Consider the following 15,300-nt stretch of genomic DNA (forward strand, 5'->3'; position numbering starts at 1 on the left):
ATAGTGTTTACACTGCGCCGCCACCTCCTCTACGTGCCCAAACTTCTTCAACCAAATCGGCCTGGAGTGTGGTATGTGCTGTGATCCTACACATATCACTGAAACGTTGGATCAAATATTCATTGCTCTGTGGTACGCCCATATGGATCGGTACGGAGGCAACACCGTTACTTGTACTTGTACGCCCATATGAAAATCTCGGGTGGATAACGGGGGCTATCCACAAAGTAGTTCGCCATTAGCCGCGGGTGCGCTCCGACATCGTCTCGTTGGATGGTCCGCCGACAACAAATCTCACGAGGGATCACGCCCTCCGCTGTGCGTTCCGCTGCGCGCGCCGCTTCATCCTCCTCAGCCTCGTACTGCACCTCTTGAATCAGAGAATTCCACGCGTCGTTCCATAAATCATCCATTTTAGTCCACAAATTCTAGTGAAATGGTGTGAAAATAATGAGGGGAGTGGGGTGTATTTATAGGTAAATTAAATTGAATTAAAAAAAAATTCGGACGTCCGCCCCGGATAGGCGCGCCTATCACCGCCCCACTATAGATAGCCCCGCCTATCGCGGCGTCCGCCCCGGACCGCCGCGTCCTCGCCCGGAAGTCACTGATGCATCGTCCGCCCTCTTTTTTTCATCCGCCTCGGGGCGGACGTCACTCCCACTATAGGCCGCCCCTGCGTCGCCCCCTCTGGGGCATCCACTATAAGCGCGCCTCGCCTATAGTGGATGCCCTAATCGACTGTAGACATATCCAGACCAAACAAAACCTGCACACTAAGAGCATCCACAATGGCGGCGAGCGGACCGGCTAGCCGATCCCCGGTGCTAGCCGGTCCGCTCGCCGAACTATTGTAACCGGCTAGCCGAATTTTGGTGAAAAAATCGGCGAGCGCACGCCGATTTCCGAGCGTTGGCCGATGCGCTCGCCGATCCGCTGGCCGCCATTGCAGGCTCCGGATCGGCCGCCATTGCACGTAATTTTCATTTGCACCGCTTGTTTTAACGAGTATTCTCTCTATCTTAATTTCTGTACAAGAGCAACAACGCGAAATGAGTAGCGCGGGTGGTAGTAGTGGTGGTAGTGGTGGGGATGCTTAGGAGTACGAACGACGAATGAACGAAGCGTTGGAGGCCTATACATCCCGTGAGATAGACCGGCTGTTACAGAGGGCCTTGCAGCCGGCGGTACCTCGACCTCGACCCGTTGTCCACCGCCGAGCAGTGATTGAGCGGGATCACGTAGCTGCACATCAGCGGCTATATGAAGACTACTTCACACCGGAGCCGCGGTTTAACGCCAACCTTTTCAGGCGGCATTTTAGGATGAGCAGTGCCCTGTTTATGCGTATTGTTGAGGCTTTGGAGCGTCGATATCTGTATTTCCGCTTCAGGCACGATGCGGCTGGCAGATCCGGCCACACACCTATTCAAAAGTGCACTGCGGCAATCAGGCAGTTGGTCTACGGAGGCGCGGCAGACATGTTGGACGAGTACTTCTACATCGGTAAGACGACTGCCCTTGAATGTATGAAGTATTTCTGTCAGGGCGTGATTGAAATATTCCGTGATCAGTACCTTCGAAGCCATACCCCCCGAAGACTGGCAGAAGTTGATGCAGATGCACAAGGAGAAGCATGGGTTCCCGGGTATGTTAGGCAGCATAGATTGTATGCATTGGGAGTGGAAGAACTGTCCTGCTGCCTGGAATGGGTTCTACACGACCGACTACAAGGGAAAGAATCCCACGATGATCCTCGAGGCCGTAGCTGATTATCGGCTGTGGATTTGGCATGCGTATTTTGGGGTAGCCGGGTCGAACAACGACCTCTACGTCCTCAACTCGTCGCCCCTTTTCAACGAGCAGTGCCAGGGCGTCGGTCCGACCATCAGTTTTGTCGCCAACGGCAACCGGCATGATATGGGCTACTACTTGGCGGATGTGATATACCCTAGGTGGCCCGTCTTTGTAAAGATGATCAGATGCGCATCCGATGAGAGGAAGGCCTACTTTGCGGAACGGCAGGAGTCGGTGCGTAAGGATGTGAAGCGCGCATTTGGTGTGCTTCAGTCTCGATGGGCGGCAATTAGGGGTCCAACGCTCTTTGTGGCATATCGACTGCATTGCCGATATAATGTACGCTTGCATTATCATGCACAACATGATTGGCGAAGATGAAGGTGTACAACTGACTAGTTGGGCGAACGGCGATAATGAAGCAGGTCCATGCCACGGCGTGGCCGTTCCCAACGTACGAAGCGGGGTACCTCACGATGAAGCCGGCCGCCTCCAAGCACATGCCGACCTGCGCCAAGTGAATGCTCATATTCGACTACAAAAGGATTTAATTGAAGAGTTGTGGGCGCGGAGAACTGCACGGCGTTAGTTTTTTTTTAATTATGTAATTTTTTAATGTACCTTCTTTTTTTGTACTTTTTTTAATGTACCTTCTTTTTAAAAAATTAATGTATTTTTTTTAATTAATGTACTTTTAAAATTTTAATAATATAATTGAATTTTCCCGTATCTGTGTCGTAAATTTAATTCCGTATTTTGTTTGATTGTTAATTATTTGTTTTATATAATTTTGAGTGATGTGGCTAGGCTATTGTTAGGCTGTTGCTGGACTATTTGCTGGAAAGAGTTCTATTTTTAAAATATGGAGAGAGTAATAAACATTACTCCCTATTGATTTAGTAAACGTATTCTCCTTGTCCATATCAATAGTTTTAGCAATGAATCATACCAGTTTTAATAAAAAATTCATAAATTAAGATAGATAAAAATTAGCTGAAATATTATTATTAATAAATTAAGCTCAATTTATTAGAGATAAATTCACTATTAATAAAATTATGTATCCATATATAAAGTATATTTTGATCTCATAATTATTATATTCCTGTCGTTTCAGTCTAAGTGAGACTTATTGGATGTCCAAACCTAAGTTAGACGTTTCTTTTTTTTAACCATAATTAATCAACTTTTTCTTTTACTTTATTCTCTTATCTCTTTTACTTTATTCCTCTTTTAATTATGATTTTTTCTCTTTTTTTCTTACTTTATTTTCTCTATTATTTTACTATTACAATTTAATTTGTTATCTATAATTATCTATATTTTTGTGCCAAAATAGAAACATTCTTATTTAAGCTGGGGTGAGATAAAATATGATTTATTTTTGTTTTGTGATTTTTTCTTCTCTCGTCTAGTTCACTTATTCTCTTATGAGGGCATCAGCAGTGGGGCGCCTTAAGGCGCGCCCTATGGCGCGCCACATCATAATTTTTTTAATATTTACAAAATCTATACCAATTTAAAAAAACTAATAAATTAAAATATGAATTTCAAAAACTTCATTTCATTTAATAAAAATTATATACATTACAATGCGAATTAAAAAAACGCAAACTCAGCGACGGCGGTTACGAGCCCACACTTCTTCAATCATGTCGCTCATGAGCTGCGCATGATCCTGTTGGTTGCGCATTGAGGTCTGTCTAGATAGAACCTCATTGAAGCCTAACGGTAATCCTCTATCGGGTGTCTCGGTCGACGTGCCGGACGAGCTAGATGCACGGTCATCTTCATTCCAATCGGTGATGCTTCCGCCTTCATTCTCGACTATCATGTTGTGCATGATTATGCACGCATATATGACATCGACGATGACTTCTTTGTACCAGGAACGAGCCGGCCCTTTCACAATTGCCCACCGTGATTGGAGCACACCAAATGCCCGCTCGACATCCTTCCGCGCCGACTCCTGCTTTTGCGCAAATAAAACCCTCTTCTCACCAATTGGGCAGCTGATTATCTTTAGGAAAACTGGCCACCGTGGGTAGATGCCATCGGCCAAGTAGTACCCCATATGATATTGGCGTCTATTGGCAGTGAACTCGATGGCCGGGCCGTTGCCGTTACATTGCTCGGTGAAGAGGGTGGACGAGTTGAGGACGTTAATATCGTTGTTCGACCCGGCTACGCCAAAGTAAGCATGCCAGATCCAGAGTCGATGGTCAGCGACGGCTTCGAGGATCATCGTCGGGTGGCTTCCCTTGTATCCACTTGTGAATTGGCCTCTCCACGCCGTCGGACAATTCTTCCTCTGCCAGTGCATACAGTCGATGCTCCCGAGCATTCCAGGAAACCCGTGCGCCGTCTCGTGCATCTGCATCAGACCCTGGCAATCAGTGGCTGTCGGCTTGCGCAAATATGTGTCGCCATAGGCCTCTACTATCCACCTACAAAAGCGCTTCAGACACTCGCGGCCTGTAGAATCCCCGCAGTGGAGGTACTCGTCAAAAAGGTCCGCCGTGGTGCCGTATGCCAACTGACGAATAGCAGCCGTGCACTTTTGCAATGGTGTAAGGCCGGGTTTGCTGATGCCGTCCTCCCGAAACGTGAAGTATTCATCACGTGAAGACAATGTCCGAACAATGCTGAGAAAAATGTACCTCGACATTCTAAACCGACGGAGGAAAACAGTCGGGCCCCATCGTGGTTGATCGGCAAAATAGTCTTCAACCAGACGTTTGTGAGCTTCCGGGTGGTCGCGTCGGACGTACGTCCTATGTCGAATAGGCCTATGGACTTGCTCAGCCGCCGCTGCCGCCGCCTCCTCCTCGCGCTGCATTGCCGCATAGCATGCCGCCATGACCTCTTCAACGGCTGCATCTAATGCTTCTGACGTCGAACTACCGGACTCAGACTAACTAGAACTATTAGTGTCGTCGTCGAGATTCATTTTGGTTGGATGTTGAGAGAGAATATGTACAGAGATAGTCGATATGTTCGTATGTACAAATAAATGAGAAACGAGATTTAAATAGAAAATAAAAAACGCGTGCCATCGTCCGCGACCATCGTCCGTGTAGCCCACAGTGGGGCGGATGATGGCGCGGCCGATGGCCTATCGTTCGCAGCCATCGTCCGCGTAGGCCGCAATGGGGCGAACGATGGCGCGGACGATGGACATCGTCAGCGCTATACTCCGCGCCCTTAGTATAGGGCGCGATGATCGTCCGCGGCCTATGTCACACACCCGCAATAGGGCGGACGATGGCGGGCGCGGACGATGCGCGCCCCATTGCGGATGGCCTGATAGTATTACGTTGAATTATCGTTGCATGAAACTCGTTATTGACTATTGAAACAAGTCAATCTTACATGTGTTATATTCCTTCCGTACATTTTGTTTTGGTGTCATACTGTAGTAAGTTTTACTAGGATTACTTGTTTGTGGTAGAAATCACTTCAAACATTTGGTGGATATTGTGGGTTATACGGCTTCTACCACTATCATTATAAATCAACATAGAAATTTTTGTGAAGAAAATACTCCGTGTATAGTATTCTACTACTATTAAAAGAATTTAAAATTTTACTTTATACATTGAAAAAGGTCAACCTACAAACAGACAGGCGTATATATACTTGGCAGCAGTCAATTAAAGAGGAGAGAGAGAGAATTAATTGGTGAAGACAGAAGCCATTAATTGTGGTGACGTGCAGAATTAAATGGGGTTGCGTTTATCACAGAAGCCATTAATTGTGGTGACGCGCACACCTACTTCAATTTCTCATCTGCCCTTTCCCACTTCTCATTTAATGCCTCATTTATTGTTTCACTTCTTTATTACCACTAATCCATCGCTAATCTCCATTTACTAAACTAATCCCATCACACTTATATCACCCCACTACTAAAATACACGTGCCTCATTAATGGCGCAAAAACACTCATCTCATTGATTCACACCAAAACACGAGCTCATTTAACCACTAATCACATCAACTTACTTCCATAATTCCATCATATTTTCAGCTTGCTCAAAGAGGAAGCTACATCTAACTCCTCCGATGACGACGGCGGTGGACCTGCTTCTTTGATCGGCGGCGATTGGTCGGTGTTCGCCCTCACCGGTGGAGCCGCGCACACCGGAATCACGGATCTGATTTGCACCGCCGGCGCGAATTTAGGGATTGATCCAATTTGGGGGTTGTGACAAGTTGAGGGAATTTTCATCAGCGGAGGCGGAATTGACCTAATTCTGCCATCTTCTCCCCCAAATTGACTGTAGACTCCTCCAATTTTCCCTCCATAAATCGAATTTGAACTGCCGGGATCTCTTTTTATGGCCTCGCTTATCTTGTTAACCCATTCCTGATCGTCTCTAAAAAACTCCTCCAACATCGGCGGCGTTTCTTCAACTGCAGCTTTGAGAGTGGGGGTTTTGGAATTGGGCAAGTTTGGGGGCAGGATTTTGGAAGCCGTCAGCGGCGGCGGAGGGAGAAAAGAGAGAAAGCTTCTGTGCTTATAAGCCGGGTCTAAAAACGGATCCGGAAACTTCCACGGCCGTTTCTGGGCAAAGCTATTGTCTCTTTGAATAGGCCTCTGCATTTTCGGCTGTTGATGATGATGGTGATCTCTTCGCCTCATCACTCTACCGGAATTCGAACTGCAACTCCATTTCCCGCCTCCCGCATTCTCTTGCTCCGACAAAAGCCCCAAATTTGGCACTGAAACAACAAACATTTTACTTAATTTGTAGTTTACCAATGGAACAGGGGAAAATGGGGGATTTAAATTGTATCATAAAAAGAATACTTTGTTTCAATTGGAACCAAGCAGCAATAGCAGCATTCTTCTCAGCTTGTTTTTTAGTCTTGGCAGGTTCGCCGGAGAAGCTGATTCCGGCAAGCTCGACGGTGCTGGTGAAGACGGGGACGTGGCCGGGGCCTGATCTGACGGTGGTGTAAACGGGCAGCTTCAATCCGGCTCTGTGTGCAGTTTCTTGAAGTAGATTTTTGTACACTCCCGTCTCATCCTACATAGAAAATCAAAATACATTTGAGAAATCGAATCAAAGCAAAGCAAAGCACAAAACTTTGGTGGTGGAAAGCTACGAGAACTCTGGCGGTAAGGGATTTGGAGGGGCCTCTGGCGGAGAGGGAGTTGAGGGCGACCTCGGCGGCGGCGTGCTCGGCCTGGCGGAGGGTGGTGGAGTAAGTGGGGCTCTCGAAAACTTCGCCGTTGAAATTGACGGAGGCTTTGAATCTGGGGGCGTGATCGGGGCCCTCTCTCACGCAGGCGTATGAAGGGAGATTGAAGCAGCTTCTTTGAGCTAATTCTTGCAGCTGGTTTTTGAACATCTTTTATTTTTGAAAAAAAAGGGGAAGATTGTAATGGTGAAGCAATCAGAAGATTTGCATTGTGAAGAGATGATGGAGTTTCACTCACCTACTTCACTCTCTCTGTGTGTGTCTTTGTGGGGTAAAGATTTGAGGGGGCTTTTTGACTTACAGAGAAAAGGAGACAGAGGAAGCATAGAAGAAGGCAATTTTTAGCTGATTTGGGTATGTTTGGTTTTGGAAAACTTGAGTGCCTAAATATTACCAGCAGCAGCAGCACTTTCTTTTAAATGCGCTGTTATTTTCACTTTTCACTTTTGGCTAATTCATGTATTAGCAAAAAAAATTTAAAACGATTTTGCTGGCCTAGATAATAACTGTATACACCTATCTCATAAATTAAAAGTGTTATATATATTACGAAATACATTATCAGAAACGGTTCTATGGTGTAGTGCTTAGCACTCTGGACTTTGAATCCAGTGACCTCGGTTTGACTCCCGGTAGGACCTTTTTTTCGTACCAATATACGTATTTTTTTTGTTGAGAAATTTATATTTATATACAACTAATATCAAAACAAACCATCACACATTAAGTATAATTTGACCAAATGTGGTTGTAGATTTAAATCTGCTTAGAATTTTTCTTGGTTATGCATAACGTTTATCATAAGAAATTATATAACCTTGTCATATATATTTGCACTTGCATATTGTATTTGATATATTTGAAAATTCAGGCAGTAGTGCAGAGAATGACAATCAATGTGGAATTTTAAACTTTTAGGGCTTGTTTTCTCATAAATTAAATAGAAATTAGCCCAACAAATAATAATTAGGCCCAATAGGAAGTTAATAGATGAAGCCCATTTAGTCATCTTCTTCCCCAAAATTCCTGGGCGAGGCACACAACAGCCGTCTGTGATCTGTAAAATTTTCAATTAAGAGCCGAGACAAATAAGATGGTGCTTACTTACAAAGCATCTCAGATCATTTAAAATTTAAACAAAATGATGCTCAAATTTATTTGATGTTGGGGTACAAACCCATCCCACATCGGATGAGTAGGGGAAGTTGGAAGGTGTATATAATTCATGTCCAACCCCAATTAGTTTGAGGCCTTTTGGGAGTGACCCAAAAACAAATCCGTGCGGGCTTGACCCAAAGCAGACAATATCAAACTAATGTTGCAGTCGACGATCCTAACAAGTGGTATCAGAGCTCAGGTGGCTATGGGTTGTGCCTGGATGAGCTCCGGTTAGGGTCGGGCTCTGAAGGACTCGGGTTAGAGTCGGGCCCAGGATGACCCAGGGGCCAGGGCTGGAACGACCCATGTTCATGTCGACTGCGTTCCCGATGTGGTCTCGGTTTGAGGGGAGGTTTGTTGGGTTACAAACCTATCCCACATCGGATGAGTGAGGGAAGTTGGAAGGTGTATATAATTCCTGTCCAACCCCAATTAGTTTAAGGCCTTTTGGGAGTGACCCAAAAACAAATCCGTGCAGGCTTGACCCAAAGCGGACAATATCAAACTAATGTTGCAGTCGACGATCCTAACAAGTGGTATCAGAGCCTAGGTGGCTATGGGTTGTGCCTGGATGAGCCCCGGTTAGGGTCGGGCCCTGAAGGACTCAGAGTTAGAGTCGGGCCCAGGATGACCCAGAGGCCAGGGCTGGAACGACCCATGTTCATGTCGACTGCGTTCCCGATGTGGTCTCGGTTTGAGGGGAGGTTTGTTGGGGTACAAACCCATCCCACATCGGATGAGTAGGGGAAGTTGGAAGGTGTATATAATTCCTGTCCAACCCCAATTAGTTTGAGGCCTTTTGGGAGTGACCCAAAAATAAATCCGTGCGGGCTTGACCCAAAGCGGACAATATCAAACTAATGTTACAGTCGACGATCCTAACATTTGAAACGTCCAAGGATTATTTTATTAAAATTTGTGCATATCAAATGTTTATATTTCATCTGTCTAATAAAAATAATTTTTTAAAATTTCATTTTGATCCATCCTATAAAATTAGTCTATTTTTATTTTTGATAAATTTTTCTTTTTTATGGAGTGGACCACCTTTTCCATTAACAATAATTCAATTATTTTTATTTTCAATTTTTCATACTTTACTAATTTTGTATTAAAAGTTAAAACAAGCAGCATAATATATTCAAAATCTTTTTATTTTTATGGGAATGAAGAGAGTACATATTTTTTGTGAATATATTTTTATTTTACCACACCATCATACAAATCAATTGATTAAATTATCAAAAATTTATTCATTTACCATATTTTTATTATAGTAAACAAATATGTAACCAGAATATTATTGATATCAAACATAGTAAAATAAATTAAAATAAACCCGTAGCATAATAGTTTAAAATCCTAATTTCCCAAACCAGTGTGAGGCCACTTTCTAGTTCACGTGCTGTGATTTTGACAGCCGGAATTTCTGTTCATCAGAGAGTATTTTTGCAAACCTGTAAATAATCACACGAAAAAAAAGATGATTTAATATAGAAAAAATAAAGCAAATTAAAAATATAGTCACTTACTTAATCAAAACGTCCTTATTTGTGCCTCCACCAACAACAGGCTCGGAATTTCCTGTTTGCATATTCACTCTTGAGAAAGGAGAGTGCAACAAGCATTCCCCGATTTCGACTACATCCTTCAGATTCTCCTCCGTCGTCACATCCACCGACGAGCTATCTCTACTTAAATTTTCAGCCTATATACAAGTCCGAGTTGGATGTTATAAATGACGCATACAACAAAGAAACAAAATTTCTCACTGCTAGTGGTTTGAGCCTTTTATTTAATTACTTAAAATCCGTGCAGACTCAAAATGACTCTTTATATGGTGGACGGAGGGAGTAACATAACAACATTCCTAATAAGAATATATTCGAAATTTCAACTTAAAAATATTGACCTGAATGCGTAGATAGTTTTGCTGAGAAGTGTGAGCCTGAAATATTAGTGATAAAAAATAATCGACCATATCTGTGCTAGCTTGGTTGTAGACATCGATTATTGGTGTAGAATTTGGACGAAAGAGCCAGCTCATCACGCCCCATTCCGACGCCATTTCTGCTGTGTATATCTCCTCCTGCTTCGCGGAGCCCGTGCCCAACGATATCACCAGCAATTTTGCACAATCCAAAGGCTGAATGTGGAAGAAATCTTCCCTTTTGTTCATCACTTCCTTCGCCACTTCTCTCACTGCCACCAAAGTCTGCAAGAATATATTTTATATTTCAGCCCACAGTTGGTGATCCGATACAATTCTATAAGGTTTTATCTTCGAGGAGATTTATATAGTGGTTCCAGTTCTGTTTTTAGACAGATGTGAACATTGGAATTTTTGTTTGTTGCCTTTGCAAACATGTGGTCGTTATAATTCAAGTGTGTGTACCTACCGGGTTGTTGGCAGCAACGCCGCCGTCGATGAGATTGAAATCCCAACACTGTCCCAAGCCATCGACGTTTGTAAAACTATGGGGCGGAAAATAAGTGGGCGCGGCAGAGGTGGCGATGCATATATCGGACAGTAGCACGTCCTTGTAGTCAAGATTCTTCACCTGCTTCAACAAAATGTTGCATCCACACATAAATTAACTGTCCAACCACTCGTGAATAAGTTAATTTCTCATGCAACGAGTATCAAAACAACAAAGAGATAGACTACGAGATACCTCGTATGAGGAGAAGATGGTGGGCTGCATAAGTTTGATATCAAATGATGGGACCACAACATTTGTTAACGTGTGATGCAATCGAGTCTGCCCTAAAATCTCCCTTGTTAGCTCTTGCAAATACTTCCCATTGTATTTGGGGCCTACTAATACATCCATCGATCCAAGCAATCCACTAAAACAATCACTAATTAACATTAATGTATCAACTAATTCACATGGTTCATCAACTCAACAAAAATCAACCAAACAAACCTCTGTGGGAAAATCTTAGGCCCATGTTCTACATAAAATGGAGCAATATCTTTAGCTGCATAAATAGGGCGATTGTTAGCATCGGGAGCCGTCAGCATGGCCGTCATTAGCCCTCCGGTGCTCGTCCCTGCGATTACATCGAAGTAGTCTGCAATTCTAGCATCTTCACCGTCCAATTTTTGGAGTTCGGATTCGAGGAATTCAAGAATCTTGGCAGGGATGATGCCGCGGATGCCTCCTCCATCGATGCTCAGAATAGTGATTAGCCTTCCATCAACCGGAGATTGGTGCTTCTTCTTTGACATAATTGGGATTAAAAATATTGATGAAAGGGTTGTGAGTATTTAAAGAAGAAGTCCATGCATGTACAGCCTAATGCTTCAATTCACACGCATATATATATATATATATATATATATATATATATTATGTACCTATTAGTTAGAAAGTTTCAGTAGGTTGATTGTGTAAAATTGGTGCAAAGGAAATTGTCAAATTAAATTAGATGCATGCTCGATACCAGATCATGTTACTTGGATAACCAGCTATTTCATCTCTAATTAATACTCCCTCCGTCCCGCACTACTTGCACTTATTTCCTTTCTGGGCGTCCCAAGTTATTTGCACTCTTTCCATTTTTAGTAACAATTTATACCTACAGCCGTAATTGTTGACTTTGTCTATCACTCATTCCTTAATCTCCGTGCCCAAAAGGAAATGTGCGAGTAGTGCGGGACGGAGGGAGTATATTGATCAGCCTTTTCTTCTCTAAGAATTGTACTTGGAGCTAACTACTCTATCATTTTTATTCACAATTTCTTTGCAAATTTGTAATGTAATACATGATTTATAAATTATTCATGATTTTCCAATTAGCAAGTAATTATATTTTCTCAATATAGTTGATTCATGGAGCTAGAGATATTGTATTAATTTCCTCTGGGCAAAATTCAGATTATTGTTAAAGCTTAGTATATTACAGTAGTAAACTATTTGTATTAATTTGGGTTAATATCTATCAATTTATTGAAAAACAATTTGTTAATATTTATCAATTTTATATATTAACAAAAAAGTAATGAGTGTATTGATCTAGTGGTAGAATAGTTAATGTATGATGGGTCTGCAATTCAATAGATTCGAACACGAGACCTTCGATTTCAGATATTAACGACTCAACCACTAGGCCAACACACGCACATAAAGTGTCTTTTCTAGCAATATGCATAGTGGTCAACATGCATAGATATTCTAAATCAAGCCAAACTTGACCAAACCAAAAATTAATTACTTAGACAATTTGAGCAAAAAATTATTTTAGGATATAAATGTTTGATTTTGAAACGCATACATCCATGTATATGTTTTTGCATTCAATATCATTGTCTTATGTATTTAATGTTAAATTTTTTAATTTCCCAATTGCGATCACTTCATATGGAAGTTTGTATCATCACTTGCTTTGAATAATACGTAGGTTCCCTAAAAAATGAGCAACGATTTTGGTTTTTGATAAATGTGCAAAAATTATTTACTCTTTTTTGTTTGTTTTTTGCTACAGAGAAAGCCTCACAGCTTGAATGTCTCCGAAGAAACTAAAAAAAATCATATATACTCCTAGTTTACCCGGAATTATCATGTCCTTTTATTCTGAAATTTCATCTTCTTTTTGTACTTAAAAATTTTTTATGTAGAGAAGTTATAAATGTTATGCAGTCCCATAACTAATTAAAAAAAGATATTGCAAAAACGTTTCTAGATGTCGGGTAAGAAGTTTTCGTATATAACTATATAAGACCTTACATTACGTAATAAATCTCCTTCTCATGTTAAAATATTTTTAAAAACAGTTCTGGCCGTTTATTCTATATAGTAATCGGATTGATTAATTTATTTAATGCGTAAATGTGGATATTACGTAAGATTAGTTTAATTATAAGGTTATTCAAGAAAAACGTGATTCAAATATGCATGATAGTATAAAATAAATATTGCAAGTGGTGTGAATGTGATTCGTACGTAGCATTTCATTGACGTATATATGAGCACAAAATATGAATATCGATTTGCTTAGTTGCCAAATATCTTGGATAGACACGTACATCTCTTATCATTTTGCTTATTCCTTTGCATGCTTAATTGTTAATTAAATTATTGACTAAAAAAGTTGAAACACATTAGTTAATAGTTTCGCCTTCGAATGACTTATCCCTTTGAGAGAAAAGAGGCTATATATGTCAACATTTGATTGTGATATTCGATTAGTTATATTTTTATAGTGGAAAATTGGTTTTGAGTTAATATACATCGTACTACTATGTAACAAGTTATGAGCAACACGAAATTGGGTGCCAATCTTTGTTCACATATTTACATATGGATGGTCGTATATAAAAATATGAAGTAAAAAAAGACCAACTTAAATACCTAACGAGTCGCTTCCACGCCTCATCAAATGAGAGTGTACTTAGCTCTGTAAAATCTAACAACCTCACGTAAACAAAATAGCCCGGGGGGATAGGAGCTCGCAATGCTTGGGGGCAAATAAATATAGTACTACCTTATAAATCTAATGAAATAAAAATTAATTAACTGTATATGTGTTGACAATTACTTGAAATTAAATGGTACAATTGTTCAACTTAAAAATAGTTGGACGGAAATAGGTAACGTTTAATGATATGTTAAGTAGTTTTGACTAATTAAAAGAGTTGAACGGAAATAGTTTAATGATATGTTAAGTAGTTTTGACTAATTAAAAGAGTTGAACGGAAATAGGTTACGTTTGATGAAATGTTAAGTAGTTTTGACTAATTATAATTAGGAAAATGTTTTGGAGACATAATGTCTAAGACATAATGAGGTTAAAATAGTCATTTTATATTGTTTTATATTTTTATTTAAATAAATGCTTTATACATATACCATACTACCCTTGTGCATATAAAAATATTTTTTTATATTTAAGAATTACTTGCTTAGGAAAGTTGTGTGCATTTATATGGATGACATAATTTAAGCAAATCTATACTCTAATCATAGTAAAAAGTGATCCTTTAATTTTGGGGCTTCTCTGAATTTGATTCGGTTGACCTTTTTATTTTTTACATTTTACTATCAACATTGATGATTAGATTAAGCAAAAAGTATAGTGTCACATATACGTACACTATGTAATTTACATATACTTAATCAAAAAGTAATCCTTAATAAAAAATGTTAAATGTTAAGGAGCCCAAAAGTAAAAGTAATCGTTTTAATTTTTTACTTTTTATACTCTATACTCTAATCATAGTACTTAATTAACTAAATCAAATTACGCAAACCTCACAAGATTAGATTATATCAGCCTTTAGTTTCATTACCATGTAATTGTGAATCTATGATTAATATGCATCAACTTCTAGAAACGTTTATACAAAATAAACATAGTATAATTATTTTGTAATTCGCTTTCATATTTTATTATAAACTTTTCACTTCTTAATATTCATGTCTCGAAATGTAGGCATGTTCTAATGAGACGATCGAAGAGAGTAAAACTATATAAGTGTTACTTTTATCGAATTTTGTTTCTCAAGCAATACTAATAAAATAATTTGACGCAAATGACTATTATCCTTTCATTAGATGGTACAAGTAGAAATTAAGTATATGAAATATGTACACTAGTGGAGTACTATTTTACAATTTAGAATTTTAAACATTATTATAGAAGAAGAAAAAAGGTTGACGTGAGTGACTATTACTATTTCGTTGAACGATGCCACTGAGAAATTAAGTATGTATATGCATGCCATCATTTTTATGATTCAAAATTTTAGTAACTATTTAATACTAATAAAATAATTTGACGCAAATGACTATTATCCTTTCATTAGATGGTACAAATAGAAATTAAGTATATGAAATATGTACACTAGTGGAGTACTATTTTACAATTTAGAATTTTAAACATTATTATAAAAGAAGAAGAAGAAGAACAAGAAGAAGAAAAAGTTGATGTGAGTGACTATTACTATTTCGTTGAACGATGACACTAAGAAAATAAGTATGTATATGCATGCCATCATTTTTACGATTCAGAATTTTAGTAACTATTTGATACTAATAAAATAATTTGACGCAAATGGCTATTATCCTTTCATTAGATGGTACAAGTAGAAATTAAGTATATGAAATATGTACACTAGTGGAGTACTATTTT

General features: G+C 39.9%; 2 protein-coding genes across 2 annotated transcripts; both read right to left on the reverse strand.

Moving 5' to 3' along the window:
* Positions 1-5,531: 5,531 nt before the first annotated feature.
* On the reverse strand, positions 5,532-7,593 carry LOC121765813 (double-stranded RNA-binding protein 3-like). The gene is made up of 3 exons (XM_042162061.1): positions 6,910-7,593; positions 6,611-6,830; positions 5,532-6,522 (listed from the first exon to the last, which is right to left on the reverse strand). The coding sequence occupies exons 1-3, from the start codon at positions 7,153-7,155 to the stop codon at positions 5,816-5,818; spliced, it is 1,173 nt and encodes a 390-aa protein (XP_042017995.1). The 5' UTR covers positions 7,156-7,593; the 3' UTR covers positions 5,532-5,815.
* Positions 7,594-9,462: 1,869 nt separating this feature from the next.
* Positions 9,463-11,398, reverse strand: LOC121764061 (patatin-like protein 3). The gene is made up of 6 exons (XM_042160150.1): positions 11,094-11,398; positions 10,839-11,013; positions 10,563-10,724; positions 10,076-10,378; positions 9,696-9,871; positions 9,463-9,620 (listed from the first exon to the last, which is right to left on the reverse strand). Exons 1-6 carry the CDS (start codon positions 11,396-11,398, stop codon positions 9,557-9,559), a joined length of 1,185 nt encoding a protein of 394 aa, XP_042016084.1. The 3' UTR covers positions 9,463-9,556.
* Between the last annotated feature and the right edge of the window lie 3,902 nt (positions 11,399-15,300).

This window comes from Salvia splendens, chromosome 14, assembly GCF_004379255.2.
Source record: "Salvia splendens isolate huo1 chromosome 14, SspV2, whole genome shotgun sequence".
In the NCBI taxonomy this organism is placed as follows: domain Eukaryota; kingdom Viridiplantae; phylum Streptophyta; class Magnoliopsida; order Lamiales; family Lamiaceae; genus Salvia; species Salvia splendens.